This window comes from Schistocerca cancellata, chromosome 6 (assembly GCF_023864275.1).
Source record: "Schistocerca cancellata isolate TAMUIC-IGC-003103 chromosome 6, iqSchCanc2.1, whole genome shotgun sequence".
NCBI lineage: Eukaryota > Metazoa > Arthropoda > Insecta > Orthoptera > Acrididae > Schistocerca > Schistocerca cancellata.
The window spans coordinates 440,971,362-440,984,646 of NC_064631.1; the positions used below are offsets into that span (position 1 = coordinate 440,971,362).

At 41.6% G+C, this 13,285-nt stretch overlaps 1 protein-coding gene across 1 annotated transcript in view; it reads right to left on the reverse strand.

Moving 5' to 3' along the window:
• LOC126088375 (peroxisomal acyl-coenzyme A oxidase 3-like) overlaps positions 1-13,285 on the reverse strand; it is a 151,557-nt gene that overhangs the window by 62,485 nt on the left and 75,787 nt on the right. The window contains exons 9-10 of the mRNA XM_049906514.1: positions 7,626-7,746; positions 7,274-7,510 (exon numbers count right to left, since the gene is read on the reverse strand). Of these exons, the coding sequence (XP_049762471.1) occupies positions 7,274-7,510; positions 7,626-7,746 (358 nt within the window). The remainder of the gene's footprint in view (positions 1-7,273; positions 7,511-7,625; positions 7,747-13,285) is intronic.

Sequence of the window (13,285 nt, forward strand, 5' to 3'; positions counted from 1 at the left end):
TATACACCTGTTAGTATTAATTTCCTCTAACCACCCGCTGGTTTTGCTCTACTGGTGATTTTTTTAAAGAACTCATGATAATGACACTGCTTAGTATGTACATCTGAAACTGTTTAATATATACTAAAGAAAACATAATTAATTTTAACATAATATCATAATTCCATATTCATAATACTTGAAATTATAACCTAGATCTTCCATACTCAAAACTGACATTAACACATCAGAGCCATAAGTATTTCTGTTTGAAATTCATTAACAAACTCCCAGAGACAGTGAGCAATCTACCTATGAATAATTTTAAGCATACCATAGAAGTGTGGTTCAAATGTATGTCATAATATGCAACTGATGAGTTTCTGAACAGAGACACACAGGAGATATGCAGTAAGCAGCTGATAACTACATTATACAATATACCTATATGTGTGTGACAGTAATGTATAAGCATTTACACCTTTTTATACCAGGTACTTGAGATAAAACATAAATATATATGTTATTGTTGTACAACATGTGATTAATTAATGCATTATTAGTACTATTACTATTACTACCACTATTATTATTATTATTATTATTATTATTACAACACTATATAGTACTGCTGTATATACAATTATTTTATTATCCCCATTATTTTAGCATGTGTATCTACTTGTACTATACACATTTATGTAATTATATTTTATTGTTTCACGTATTCAACACACTGACAAAACCAGTTGTATGGAAAAGATACCAAAAGACAAATAAAGATTTATTCTATTCAGTTCTGTTCTATAAAGTAGGGAGGTAACTATACTGCGTAAAATTTACAAAGCACAAATAATAATTACTTACTAAATACTTCCCCCCCATGAACCATGGACCTTGCCGTTGGTGGGGAGGCTTGCGTGCCTCAGTGATACAGATAGCTGTACCGTAGGTACAACCACAACGGAGGGGTATCTGTTGAGAGGCCAGACAAACGTGTGGTTCCTGAAGAGGGGCAGCAGCCTTTTCAGTAGTTGCAAGGGCAACAGTCTGGATGATTGACTGATCTGGCCTTGTAACAATAACCAAAACGGCCTTGCTGTGCTGGTACTGCGAACGGCTGAAAGCAAGGGGAAACTACGGCCGTAATTTTTCCCGAGGGCATGCAGCTTTACTGTATGATTAAATGATGATGGCGTCCTCTTGGGTAAAATATTCCGGAGGTAAAATAGTCCCCCATTCGGATCTCCGGGCGGGGACTACTCAAGAGGATGTCGTTATCAGGAGAAAGAAAACTGGCGTTCTACGGATCGGAGCGTGGAATGTCAGATCCCTTAATCAGGCAGGTAGGTTAGAAAATTTGAAAAGGGAAATGGATAGGTTAAAGTTAGATACAGTGGGAATTAGTGAAGTTCGGTGGCAGGAGGAACAAGACTTCTGGTCAGGTGACTACAGGGTTATAAACACAAAGTCAAATAGGGGTAATGCAGCAGTAGGTTTAATAATGAATAGGAAAATAGGAACGCGGGTAAGCTACTACAAACAGCATAGTGAACGCATTATTGTGGCCAAGATAGATACGAAGCCCACACCTACTACAGTAGTACAAGTTTATATGCCAACTAGCTCTGCAGATGACGAAGAAATTGAAGAAATGTATGATGAAATAAAAGAAATTATTCAGATAGTGAAGGGAGACGAAAATTTGATAGTCATGGGTGACTGGAATTCGAGTGTAGGAAAAGGGAGAGAAGGAAACGTAGTAGGTGAATATGGATTGGGGCTAAGAAATGAAAGAGGAAGCCGCCTGGTAGAATTTTGCACAGAGCACAACTTAATCATAGCTAACACTTGGTTTAAGAATCATGATAGAAGGTTGTATACATGGAAGAACCCTGGAGATACTAAAAGGTATCAAATAGATTATATAATGGTAAGACAGAGATTTAGGAACCAGGTTTTAAATTGTAAGACATTTCCAGGGGCAGATGTGGACTCTGACCACAATCTATTGGTTACGACCTGTAGATTAAAACTGAAGAAACTGCAAAAAGGTGGGAATTTAAGGAGATGGGACCTGGATAAACTGAAAGAACCAGAGGTTGTACAGAGTTTCAGGGAGAGCATAAGGGAACAATTGACAGGAATGGGGGAAAGAAATACAGTAGAAGAAGAATGGGTAGCTTTGAGGGATGAAGTAGTGAAGGCAGCAGAGGATCAAGTAGGTAAAAAGACGAGGGCTAGTAGAAATCCTTGGGTAACAGAAGAAATACTGAATTTAATTGATGAAAGGAGAAAATATAAAAATGCAGTAAATGAACCAGGCAAAAAGGAATACAAACGTCTCAAAAATGAGATCGACAGGAAGTGCAAAATGGCTAAACAGGGATGGCTAGAGGACAAATGTAAGGATGTAGAGGCTTATCTCACTAGGGGTAAGATAGATACTGCCTACAGGAAAATTAAAGAGACCTTTGGAGATAAGAGAACCACTTGTATGAACATCAAGAGCTCAGATGGAAACCCAGTTCTAAGCAAAGAAGGGAAAGCCGAAAGGTGGAAGGAGTATATACAGGGTCTATACAAGGGCGATGTACTTGAGGACAATATTATGGAAATGGAAGAGGATGTAGATGAAGATGAAATGGGAGATACGATACTGCGTGAAGAGTTTGACAGAGCACTGAAAGACCTGAGTCGAAACAAGGCCCCCGGAGTAGACAACATTCCATTGGAACTACTGACGGCCTTGGGAGAGCCAGTCCTGACAAAACTCTACCATCTGGTGAGCAAGATGTATGAGACAGGCGAAATACCCTCAGACTTCAAGAAGAATATAATAATTCCAATCCCAAAGAAGGCAGGTGTTGACAGATGTGAGAATTACCGAACAATCAGTTTAATAAGCCACAGCTGCAAAATACTAACACGAATTCTTTACAGACGAATGGAAAAACTAGTAGAAGCCGACCTCGGGGAAGATCAGTTTGGATTCCGTAGAAATACTGGAACACGTGAGGCAATACTGACCTTACGACTTATCTTAGAAGAAAGATTAAGGAAAGGCAAACCTACGTTTCTAGCATTTGTAGACTTAGAGAAAGCTTTTGACAATGTTGACTGGAATACTCTCTTTCAAATTCTGAAGCTGGCAGGGGTAAAATACAGGGAGCGAAAGGCTATTTACAATTTGTACAGAAAGCAGATGGCAGTTATAAGAGTCGAGGGACATGAAAGGGAAGCAGTGGTTGGGAAGGGAGTAAGACAGGGTTGTAGCCTCTCCCCGATGTTATTCAATCTGTATATTGAGCAAGCAGTAAAGGAAACAAAAGAAAAATTCGGAGTAGGTATTAAAATCCATGGAGAAGAAATAAAAACTTTGAGGTTCGCCGATGACATTGTAATTCTGTCAGAGACAGCAAACGACTTGGAAGAGCAGCTGAACGGAATGGATGGTGTCTTGAAGGGAGGATATAAGATGAACATCAACAAAAGCAAAACGAGGATAATGGAATGTAGTCGAATGAAGTCGGGTGATGTTGAGGGTATTAGATTAGGAAATGAGACACTTGAAGTAGTAAAGGAGTTTTGCTATTTGGGGAGCAAAATAACTGATGATGGGCGAAGTAGAGAGGATATAAAATGTAGACTTGCAATGGCAAGGAAAGCGTTTCTGAAGAAGAGAAATTTGTTAACATCGAGTGTAGATTTAAGTGTTAGGAAGTCATTTCTGAAAGTATTTGTATGGAGTGTAGCCATGTATGAAAGTGAAACATGGACGATAAATAGTTTGGACAAGAAGAGAATAGAAGCTTTCGAAATGTGGTGCTACAGAAGAATGCTGAAGATTAGATGGGTAGATCACATAACTAATGAGGAGGTACTGAATAGGATTGGGGAGAAGAGGAGTTTGTGGCACAACTTGACCAGAAGAAGGGATCGTTTGGTAGGACATATTCTGAGGCATCAAGGGATCACCAATTTAGTATTGGAGGGCAGCGTGGAGGGTAAAAATCGTAGGGGGAGACCAAGAGATGAATACACTAAGCAGATTCAGAAGGATGTAGGTTGCAGTAGGTACTGGGAGATGAAGAAGCTTGCACAGGATAGAGTAGCATGGAGAGCTGCATCAAACCAGTCTCAGGACTGAAGACCACAACAACAACAACTAAATACTTTATGTCAAAATTGTATGAAAACCCAATGAAAATATTTTGGAAGCTCCTACTGCCTATCACCCATCATTTTGATACTCAACAGAAACCACCATCAAATATTGGAAGATAGTGTTTTTAGTACAGAGCAGACAGGTGTGTTACTATCAATAGCAATAATATTTGAAAACCTAATGAACTTACATTAACATAAAGAAGACCAATAAAAGAACTGACTGCGATAAACGGCAGACACAGTAAATGACAGTAGCTTTTCATTTTTGTTTCACAGATAAGACTATATTAGAATGTTTTGAGATTTAGATGGCCACAATTTCATAACCTCTACATCAATACCCTGCAAACCTCTATGAGGTGCATGGCAGAGGATAGATCCAATTGTACCAGTTCTTAAGTTTCCTTCCAATTCCATGTATATATGGAGCAAGGAAAGAATGATTGTTTGAATGCCTCTGTGCATGTAGTAATTATTCTAATCTTATCTTCACAATCCCTGTGTGAGCGATACATTGAGGGTTGTAGTACATCCCTAGAGTAATCATTTAAAGCAGGTTCTTGAAACTTTGTTAATAGACTTTCTCAGTATAGTTTACATTTGTCTTCAAGAGTCAACCATTTCAGTTCCTTCAGTATCTGTGTGACACTCTTTCAAGGCCTAAACAAACCTGTGACCACTTGTGCTGTCCGTCTTTGTATATGTTCAATATCCACTGTTAGTTCCATCTGGTACAAGTCCCACACACTTGAGCAATATTCTAGGGTGGGTCATATGAGTGTAGGGATATGAAATGGAGAGATCACATAGGTTCAGTCATTAGTAAAGCAGGTGGTAGACATCAGTTAATTGCTTGCATATCAAAGTGTTACACCCAGGTATTCGTACAACTTGGCCAATTCCAAAACTGACTCATTGATGTTACACTCACTCATAGGATACTACATTTTATCATTTCGTGAAGTGCAAAATTTTACATTTCTGAACATTTAGAGCAAGTTGCCAATCTTTGCACCATACTTAAATCTTTTCAAAATCTGACTGAATATTTATGCAGCTTCTCTCAGGTAGAACTTCACTATAGATAAATGCACCACCTGCAAAAAGCCTGATTTTACATTAATATTGTCTGCAAGATCATTAATATACAGCATGAACAGCAAGGGTCCCAACACACTTCCCTGGGGCATGCCCAAAGTTACTTCTATATCTGATGATGACTCTCCATCCGAGATAACAGGCTGTGTCTTCCCTACCAAAAAGTCCTCAATTCAGTCACAAATTGCACTTGATACCCCAAGCGATTGTACTTTTGACAATAAGCAAAGGCGTGATACTGAGTCAAATACTTTTGGAAATCAAGAAAAACTGCATCTACCTGGTTGCCTTGATCCAGTTTTCAGTATGTCCTGTAAGAAAAGTGTGAATTGGGTTTCACATGATTGATATTTTGAAAACCATGCTGGTTGGCATTGAGGAGGACAATCTGTTCAAGATACCTCATTATGTTTGAGCTGTGCCTTCTTCCAAGAACTAGGCATGGTTTTTTGTGTGAGGATCTACAACAGATTATAGTGAAAGAGGGGCTAACTCATCCACAAATTCAGTATAGAATCTGATAGAGATTCTATCAGGACCTCGAGCTTTGTTTAATTTTAATGATTTCAGCTATTTCTCAACACCACTGACACTAATATTTATTTCATTCATCTGTTCAGTGATATGAGGATTAAATGGGGGGAATTCTTCTGGGTTTTCCTTTGTAAAGGAACATTTTAAAACGCTTTGCTACCCTCAATTACAGTCACTCTCTCATTCGCTAGGGACTGGACACTAACTCTGATGCCACAAACAGCCTTTACATACAACCAGAATTGCTTTGGGTTCTGTGAAAGATCACTTGACAATATTCTGCTATGGTAATCATTGAAGGTGTCACATATTGCTCTCTTGATAGCCAAATGTTTTTCATTCAGCGTCTCTCTATCTATAGCTCTACATGTTGTTTCACACCTATTATGCAGTAATCTCTTTTTCTTTAGAAGTTTCTTTACAGTGACTGTAAATCATGGAGGTTCCCTCTCATTATGAACTGTTCTGCTGAGTACATATCTATCCAGTGCACGGTCAACTTTTCTTTTAAACTTGAGCCAGAGTTCCTCTACATGCTTCTGTCTTGAGCTGAAAGTTTCAAGTTCCTCACTGAAATATGACATTACTGATTTTTTAGCTAGTTTACTGAACATATATATCTTTACGCTTGTTTTAGTTGTCCTTTGTACTTTGATACTCATTGTTGCCACAACCACATTATGGTCACTAATACCAGTGTTGATGTGGACATTCTCAAAGAGATCACACCTATTTGTTGTCATTTGATCCAATATCTCTCCATGATGAGTAAGGTTCCTGATTATCTGTTCCAGTTGGTTTTCAGAGAAGGCATGTAGTAGAGTTTTACAGAAGGTCTTATCATGTCCACCACTAACAAAACTGTAATTTTCCCTATATCTCTGTTGGATGATTAAAGACTCCACCAATGATTACAGTATGATTGGGGAAGTTATGCACAAGTTAACTGAGGTTTTCTCTGAAGTTTTCAGTTACATCAGGAGATGATTCTGCTGGGTGATAGACGGATCCAATTACCATTTTATGTCCACCCCTGATACTAAATCTTGTCCAAATAGTTTCACATGCACCTTCAATTTCTATCTAAGTGGCTTTGAGTTTTTTGTCTACTGTGAAAAATACATCACCTCCATTTCTCATTTGCTTCAATATACACTTAAATTTCCCCCAAGAATCTCACTGCTATCAATTTCAGGCTTCAAATAATCAAGTAATATGAAGAAATAATGTTTTTTCAATATTTGGAAACTCATGATCTACATATCTACTATGACACCATATTAATGTGAGTGTGTCCATATACCACAAGACCTCACATAGCCACCACCTTCACTACTCAAGAGCAATGAAGTGTGAAGCCATTTCTATCAGTTGTAATACATGTTCCATATTACGAAATAATGTAGGCCTACGAACCAGTCTTTCCACTTTTTACAGCAGCATTACCTAAAACTGGTAATTGTGTGGTACTTAATCTTAAATATTGTCTTACTTTTTGGATTTATTGCTTCTTCCATTGATATAGCCATAAATCTGCTCTGGAGAATGTCCAATGCATCAGACAAGAATGAAACAGACTTGAGAGGCATGTCAAAATTATGTACACTTTCCTTTTGTTTTTTCCACAAATTAACTAACCAGTTGCTTGTTTGTTGCAGGAGTACATTATTTTCCCCTTCATATGTGCAGGTTGCATCAGTGAAGTTGCGAATATCTCCAAGTCCAGATACTGAAATGTAAAATCATTTTTTTTGTCATAAGCTACACAGCTTGTGATGTACAGCAATAAATATTGTGACATTTATTCCTATTGCAATAATATAATACAAACAGCAGGATTTTACCTTTCAGGTAGCCATATTTTCCACAAATATCTATACACCGTTTAATGGCATCTCCCACCATCCAACTTGCTAAAGGTTTGGTAGCGGATGAAAGAGCATGAATTTCTGGACCCATTTTTGCCTGGAACAAAGGATATATTACACAAACTCAATTCGTTTTCAAATGAAGCAGGAGATGCAACATTTTGTGTAGGTAGGTATAACACAAATATGAGCGTGAATCTTCTAGGAATTGTTTTTAATTTTGTCTCAAATGATTCAAACGTAAGTTACAACACCTTTGACATGAGCATCATTTACATCTACATACATAGTCTGCAAACCACTGTGATGCACATTTTGGATGGTTCATAGCATTTCTTACTTCTCCAGTTGAATATGAAGCATATTGTAACTAATCTACTCTGGTCTCTGTGTCCCTATGGAAGCAATACTTAGTGGCTGAAGTATATTTCTAGATTCTTCACTTAATACTGGTTTCTGAAAGTTTTGACTATCATGCTCTCCCATGGGTCAAACAAGCAATATTGCTGCCCTTGTCTGAACACATCAAATATTCTCTTTCAGTCCTACTTTGTATGGGTCTTATACAACTGAGAACTATCCTAAGATTCGTGTCCCCATTTGAAATTCTAGATTCTAATATTTTACTGTTTGTGTCACTTTTCCATAATCTTTCACTGAATGTGTCAGTACTTATGGGAATAGCAACATTGCTAACTGTTGTGACTCGCCGATTATTCAAAGTGCCGCCGCGCAATTACGCACGTCCTCTACGTGCGGCGCTGTCTGCCAGCCAGGCAGCATCTGCGCCACCTAAGCGGCCAGCCGAGCAGCGGCCGCTAGACTGAGACTCAGTTTTTATTGTACGTCCGTAATTGCCGAGTGACAGGGGACAGGAGTGGAGAACCCAGCTGAAGATACGTCTGAGAATTAATTATAGTGGCAGCAGAACCGGTATCCACTTGCATGCAAACATCTCGACCAAGGATTTGGACAGTGAGGAATAACTTCCCTGAAAGGGAAGAAGTGCAATTGACAGACAACACAGAATCAGAATCAGCGTCATGTTCATGATCATCATGTATGCAGTCGGATTTACAAACGGAAGACACATGACCTTTCTTTTTGCAATTGTGACACACAGCCCAACGTTGGGGACAATCCTCGCGTGAATGTTTCGTAAAACACCGCGGACATGAAGGAAGTTGCCGGGATTTTACTGCAGTTTCTTAGTGGGTTGTTTACGGCTAGGCCGAGGCTGCGCGTGGGAGCGTACTGCGGCCACGTCGGCTAGTGGGGATGCGCCGCACGCGTCGTCAACAGCGCACAGAGGTTGTATTTCCCCGACGTCACCCCATGCCTCTATTTGCGCCCCAGCGGCGCGAGAAATTTCAAAAGACTGCGCAATGGAGAGAACTTCATCTAGAGTCGGATTCGCCAACTGAAGGGCACGTTGCCGAACTTCTTTGTCGGGCGCCGACCGGATAATAGCATCCCGTACCATGGAATCGGCATAGGATTCTTTGTGAACGTCAGTAACAAAGTGACACTTTCGACTGAGGCCGTGAAGTTCAGCAGCCCAAGCGCGATAGGACTGATTTGGTTGTTTTTGACAACGATAAAAGGCAACACGAGAGGCTACCACATGCGTTTGCTTTTGAAAATAGACAGACAGAAGGGAGCACATTTCAGCAAAGGACAAAGACGCAGGATCCTTCAAAGGAGCCAACTGCGACAACAACCGATACATTTGAGGTGAAATCCAGGAAAGGAACAGAGACTTACATGGTTGTTCATCCGTGACATGAAATGCCAAGAAGTGCTGTCGAAGACGTTTTTCATAATCAGACCAGTCTTCTGCCGTCTCGTCGTAAGGTGGAAAAGGAGGTACAGCCAATGACGAGAAACGCCCCGCATTGGACGCCGCGACGAAATTGCGAATCGCCGCTGTTAGAAGCGTTTGCTGTTCAAGGAGATTTTGCAAGAGCTGCTCGACAGTAGCCATGGAACCCTGTGAGTCAACGGTGAAAAGGAAAAATCCCATCCTCGTCGCCAATTTTTATATCTTCAAATTTAACACATTTTTCGGACAACACAACAACACATATAAGTCACTGAGTAAGTTGACATGTGTACAAGTCGGCATTCGATTAAACACTGAGTCTCAGTCTAGCGGCCGCTGCTCGGCTGGCCGCTTAGGTGGCGCAGCTGCTGCCTGCAGACAGCGCCGCACGTAGAGGACGTGCGTAATTGCGCGGCGGCACTTTGAATAATCGGCGAGTCACAACACTAACCAGTGTGAGTAAGTGTGTGTACTCTGGTGTGCCTTTGTTGTATCCAGTTGATCTGAGAGTACCTGTGTCAATAAAACTGTTATTACTTTATATGTGAATTGTTCATTCGATATTCTACACATGTGCTCCCTGCCGCCGTTGGATAAGCAGCTGCAGCAGCAAGTCGTATACTCCTAGCTCACTCATTTGTTACATAGTTTAATTCTTAATTTCTTTGCGTGTTTTTGTTACTTGCATTGTTAAATTCATAAATTTCGGGCGTATTATAGTATTTGAGAGTTGTAGCATCGCGTTTTAGTACCTGAATAGTGTAAATTCGCGTAGTCGTCTGTCTTCTGTTTTTGTTTTGAACGGCCAGTGTTGGTTGGTCACAGTCAGTGTGCTCCCTGCCGCCGTTGGATAAGCAGCTGCAGCAGCAAGTCGTATACTCCTAGCTCACTCATTTGTTACATAGTTTAATTCTTAATTTCTTTGCGTGTTTTTGTTACTTGCATTGTTTAATTCATAAATTTCGGGCGTATTATAGTATTTGAGAGTTGTAGCATCGCGTTTTAGTACCTGAATAGTGTAAATTTGCGTAGTCTTCTTCCGCCGCCGAGCAGTGTGTCAGCAGTGCACAAGTTACTGCATTTACTAGGCAATCTCGTATTTTAATAACCGTTTAAATTTTGTGTCGATTTGTTTGCGCTCTCTGTAGATTAGTTCAGACGTTCTTTGCACAAGTTTTTAGCATGGATAGGGACTGCAACTGCTGTGTTCGGATGCAGGCTGAGTTGGCATCCCTTCGCTCCCAGCTTCAGGCAGTGTTGGCTTCGGTCACACAGCTTGAGGCTGTTGCCAATGGGCATCACTGTGGGGGTCCGGATGGGGGTTTGTTGGGGACGGCCAGCTCGTCCCACGCATCCCCCGATCGGGCTACGACTGTGGTTGCCCGGGATACTGCCTGCATTGAGGCTGATCCCTCACCTGTGGTAGAGTGGGAGGTCGTCTCAAGGTGTGGCAGGGGGCGAAAGACATTCCGGAGGGCTGAACGGAAGGCCTCTCCAGTTTGTCTGAAGAACCGGTTTCAGGCTCTGTCTCTGGCTGATACTGATCTTCGGCCTGACATGGCTGCCTGTCCTGTTCCAGAGGTTGCCCCTCAGTCTGCAAGATCCGGGCGGTCGCAGAGGGTGGGCTTACTGGTAGTTGGGAGCTCCAACGTCAGGCGCGTAATGGGGCCCCTTAGGGATATGGCAGCAAGGGAGGGGAAGAAGACCAAAGTGCACTCCGTGTGTATACCAGGGGGAGTCATTCCAGATGTGGAAAGGGTCCTTCCGGATGCCATGAACGGTACAGGGTGCACCCATCTGCAGGTGGTCACTCATGTCGGCACCAATGATGTGTGTCGCTATGGATCGGAGGAAATCCTCTCTGGCTTCCGGCGGCTATCTGATTTGGTGAAGACTGCCAGTCTCGCTAGCGGGATGAAAGCAGAGCTCACCATCTGCAGCATCGTCGACAGGACTGACTGCGGACCTTTGGTACAGAGCCGAGTGGAGGGTCTGAATCAGAGGCTGAGACAGTTCTGCGACCTTGTGGGCTGCAGATTCCTCGACTTGCGCCATAGGGTGGTGGGGTTTCGGGTTCCGCTGGATAGGTCAGGAGTCCACTACACGCAACAAGCGGCTACACGGGTAGCAGGGGTTGTGTGGCGTGGGCTGGGCAGTTTTTTAGGTTAGATGGCCTCGGGCAAGTACAGAAAGGGCAACAGCCTCAACGGGTGCGGGGCAAAGTCAGAACATGCGGGGACCAAGCAGCAATCGGTATTGTAGTTGTAAACTGTGGAAGCTGCGTTGGTAAAGTACCGGAACTTCAAGCGCTGATAGAAAGCACTGAAGCTGAAATCGTTATAGGTACAGAAAGCTGGCTGAAGCCAGAGATAAATTCTGCCGAAATTTTTACAAAGGTACAGACGGTGTTTAGAAAGGATAGATTGCATGCAACCGGTGGTGGAGTGTTCGTCGCTGTTAGTAGTAGTTTATCCTGTAGTGAAGTAGAAGTGGATAGTTCCTGTGAATTATTATGGGTGGAGGTTACACTCAACAACAGAGCTAGGTTAATAATTGGCTCCTTTTACCGACCCCCCGACTCAGCAGCATTAGTGGCAGAACAACTGAGAGAAAATTTGGAATACATTTCACATAAATTTTCTCAGCATGTTATAGTCTTAGGTGGAGATTTCAATTTACCAGATATAGACTGGGACACTCAGATGTTTAGGACGGGTGGTAGGGACAGAGCATCGAGTGACATTATACTGAGTGCACTATCTGAAAATTACCTCGAGCAATTAAACAGAGAACCGACTCGTGGAGATAACATCTTGGACCTACTGGTAACAAACAGACCCGAACTTTTCGACTCTGTAAGTGCAGAACAGGGAATCAGTGATCATAAGGCCGTTGCAGCATCCCTGAATTTGGAAGTTAATAGGAATATAAAAAAAGGGCGGAAGGTTTATCTGTTTAGCAAGAGTAATAGAAGGCAGATTTCAGACTACCTAACAGATCAAAACGAACATTTCTGTTCTGACACTGACAATGTTGAGTGTTTATGGAAAAAGTTCAAGGCAATCGTAAAATGCGTTTTAGACAGGTACGTGCCGAGTAAAACTGTGAGGGATGGGAAAAACCCACCGTGGTACAACAACAAAGTTAGGAAACTACTGCGAAAGCAAAGAGAGCTTCACTGCAAGTTTAAATGCAGCCAAAACCTCTCAGACAAACAGAAGCTAAACGATGTCAAAGTTAGCGTAAGGAGGGCTATGCGTGAAGCGTTCGGTGAATTCGAAAGTAAAATTCTATGTACTGACTTGACAGAAAATCCTAGGAAGTTCTGGTCTTACGTTAAATCAGTAAGTGGCTCGAAACAGCATATCCAGACACTCCGGGATGATGATGGCATTGAAACAGAGGATGACAAGCGTAAAGCTGAAATACTAAACACCTTTTTCCAAAGCTGTTTCACAGAGGAAGACCGCACTGCAGTTCCTTCTCTAAATCCTTGCACAAACGAAAAAATGGCTGACATCGAAATAAGTGTCCAAGGAATAGAAAAGCAACTGGAATCACTCAACAGAGGAAAGTCCACTGGACCTGACGGGATACCAATTCGATTCTACACAGAGTACGCGAAAGAACTTGCCCCCCTTCTAACAGCCATGTACCGCAAGTCTCTAGAGGAACGGAAGGTTCCAAATGATTGGAAAAGAGCACAGGTAGTCCCAGTCTTCAAGAAGGGTCGTCGAGCAGATGTGCAAAACTATAGACCTATATCTCTGACGTCGATCTGTTGTAGAATTTTAGAACATGTTTTTTGCTCGAA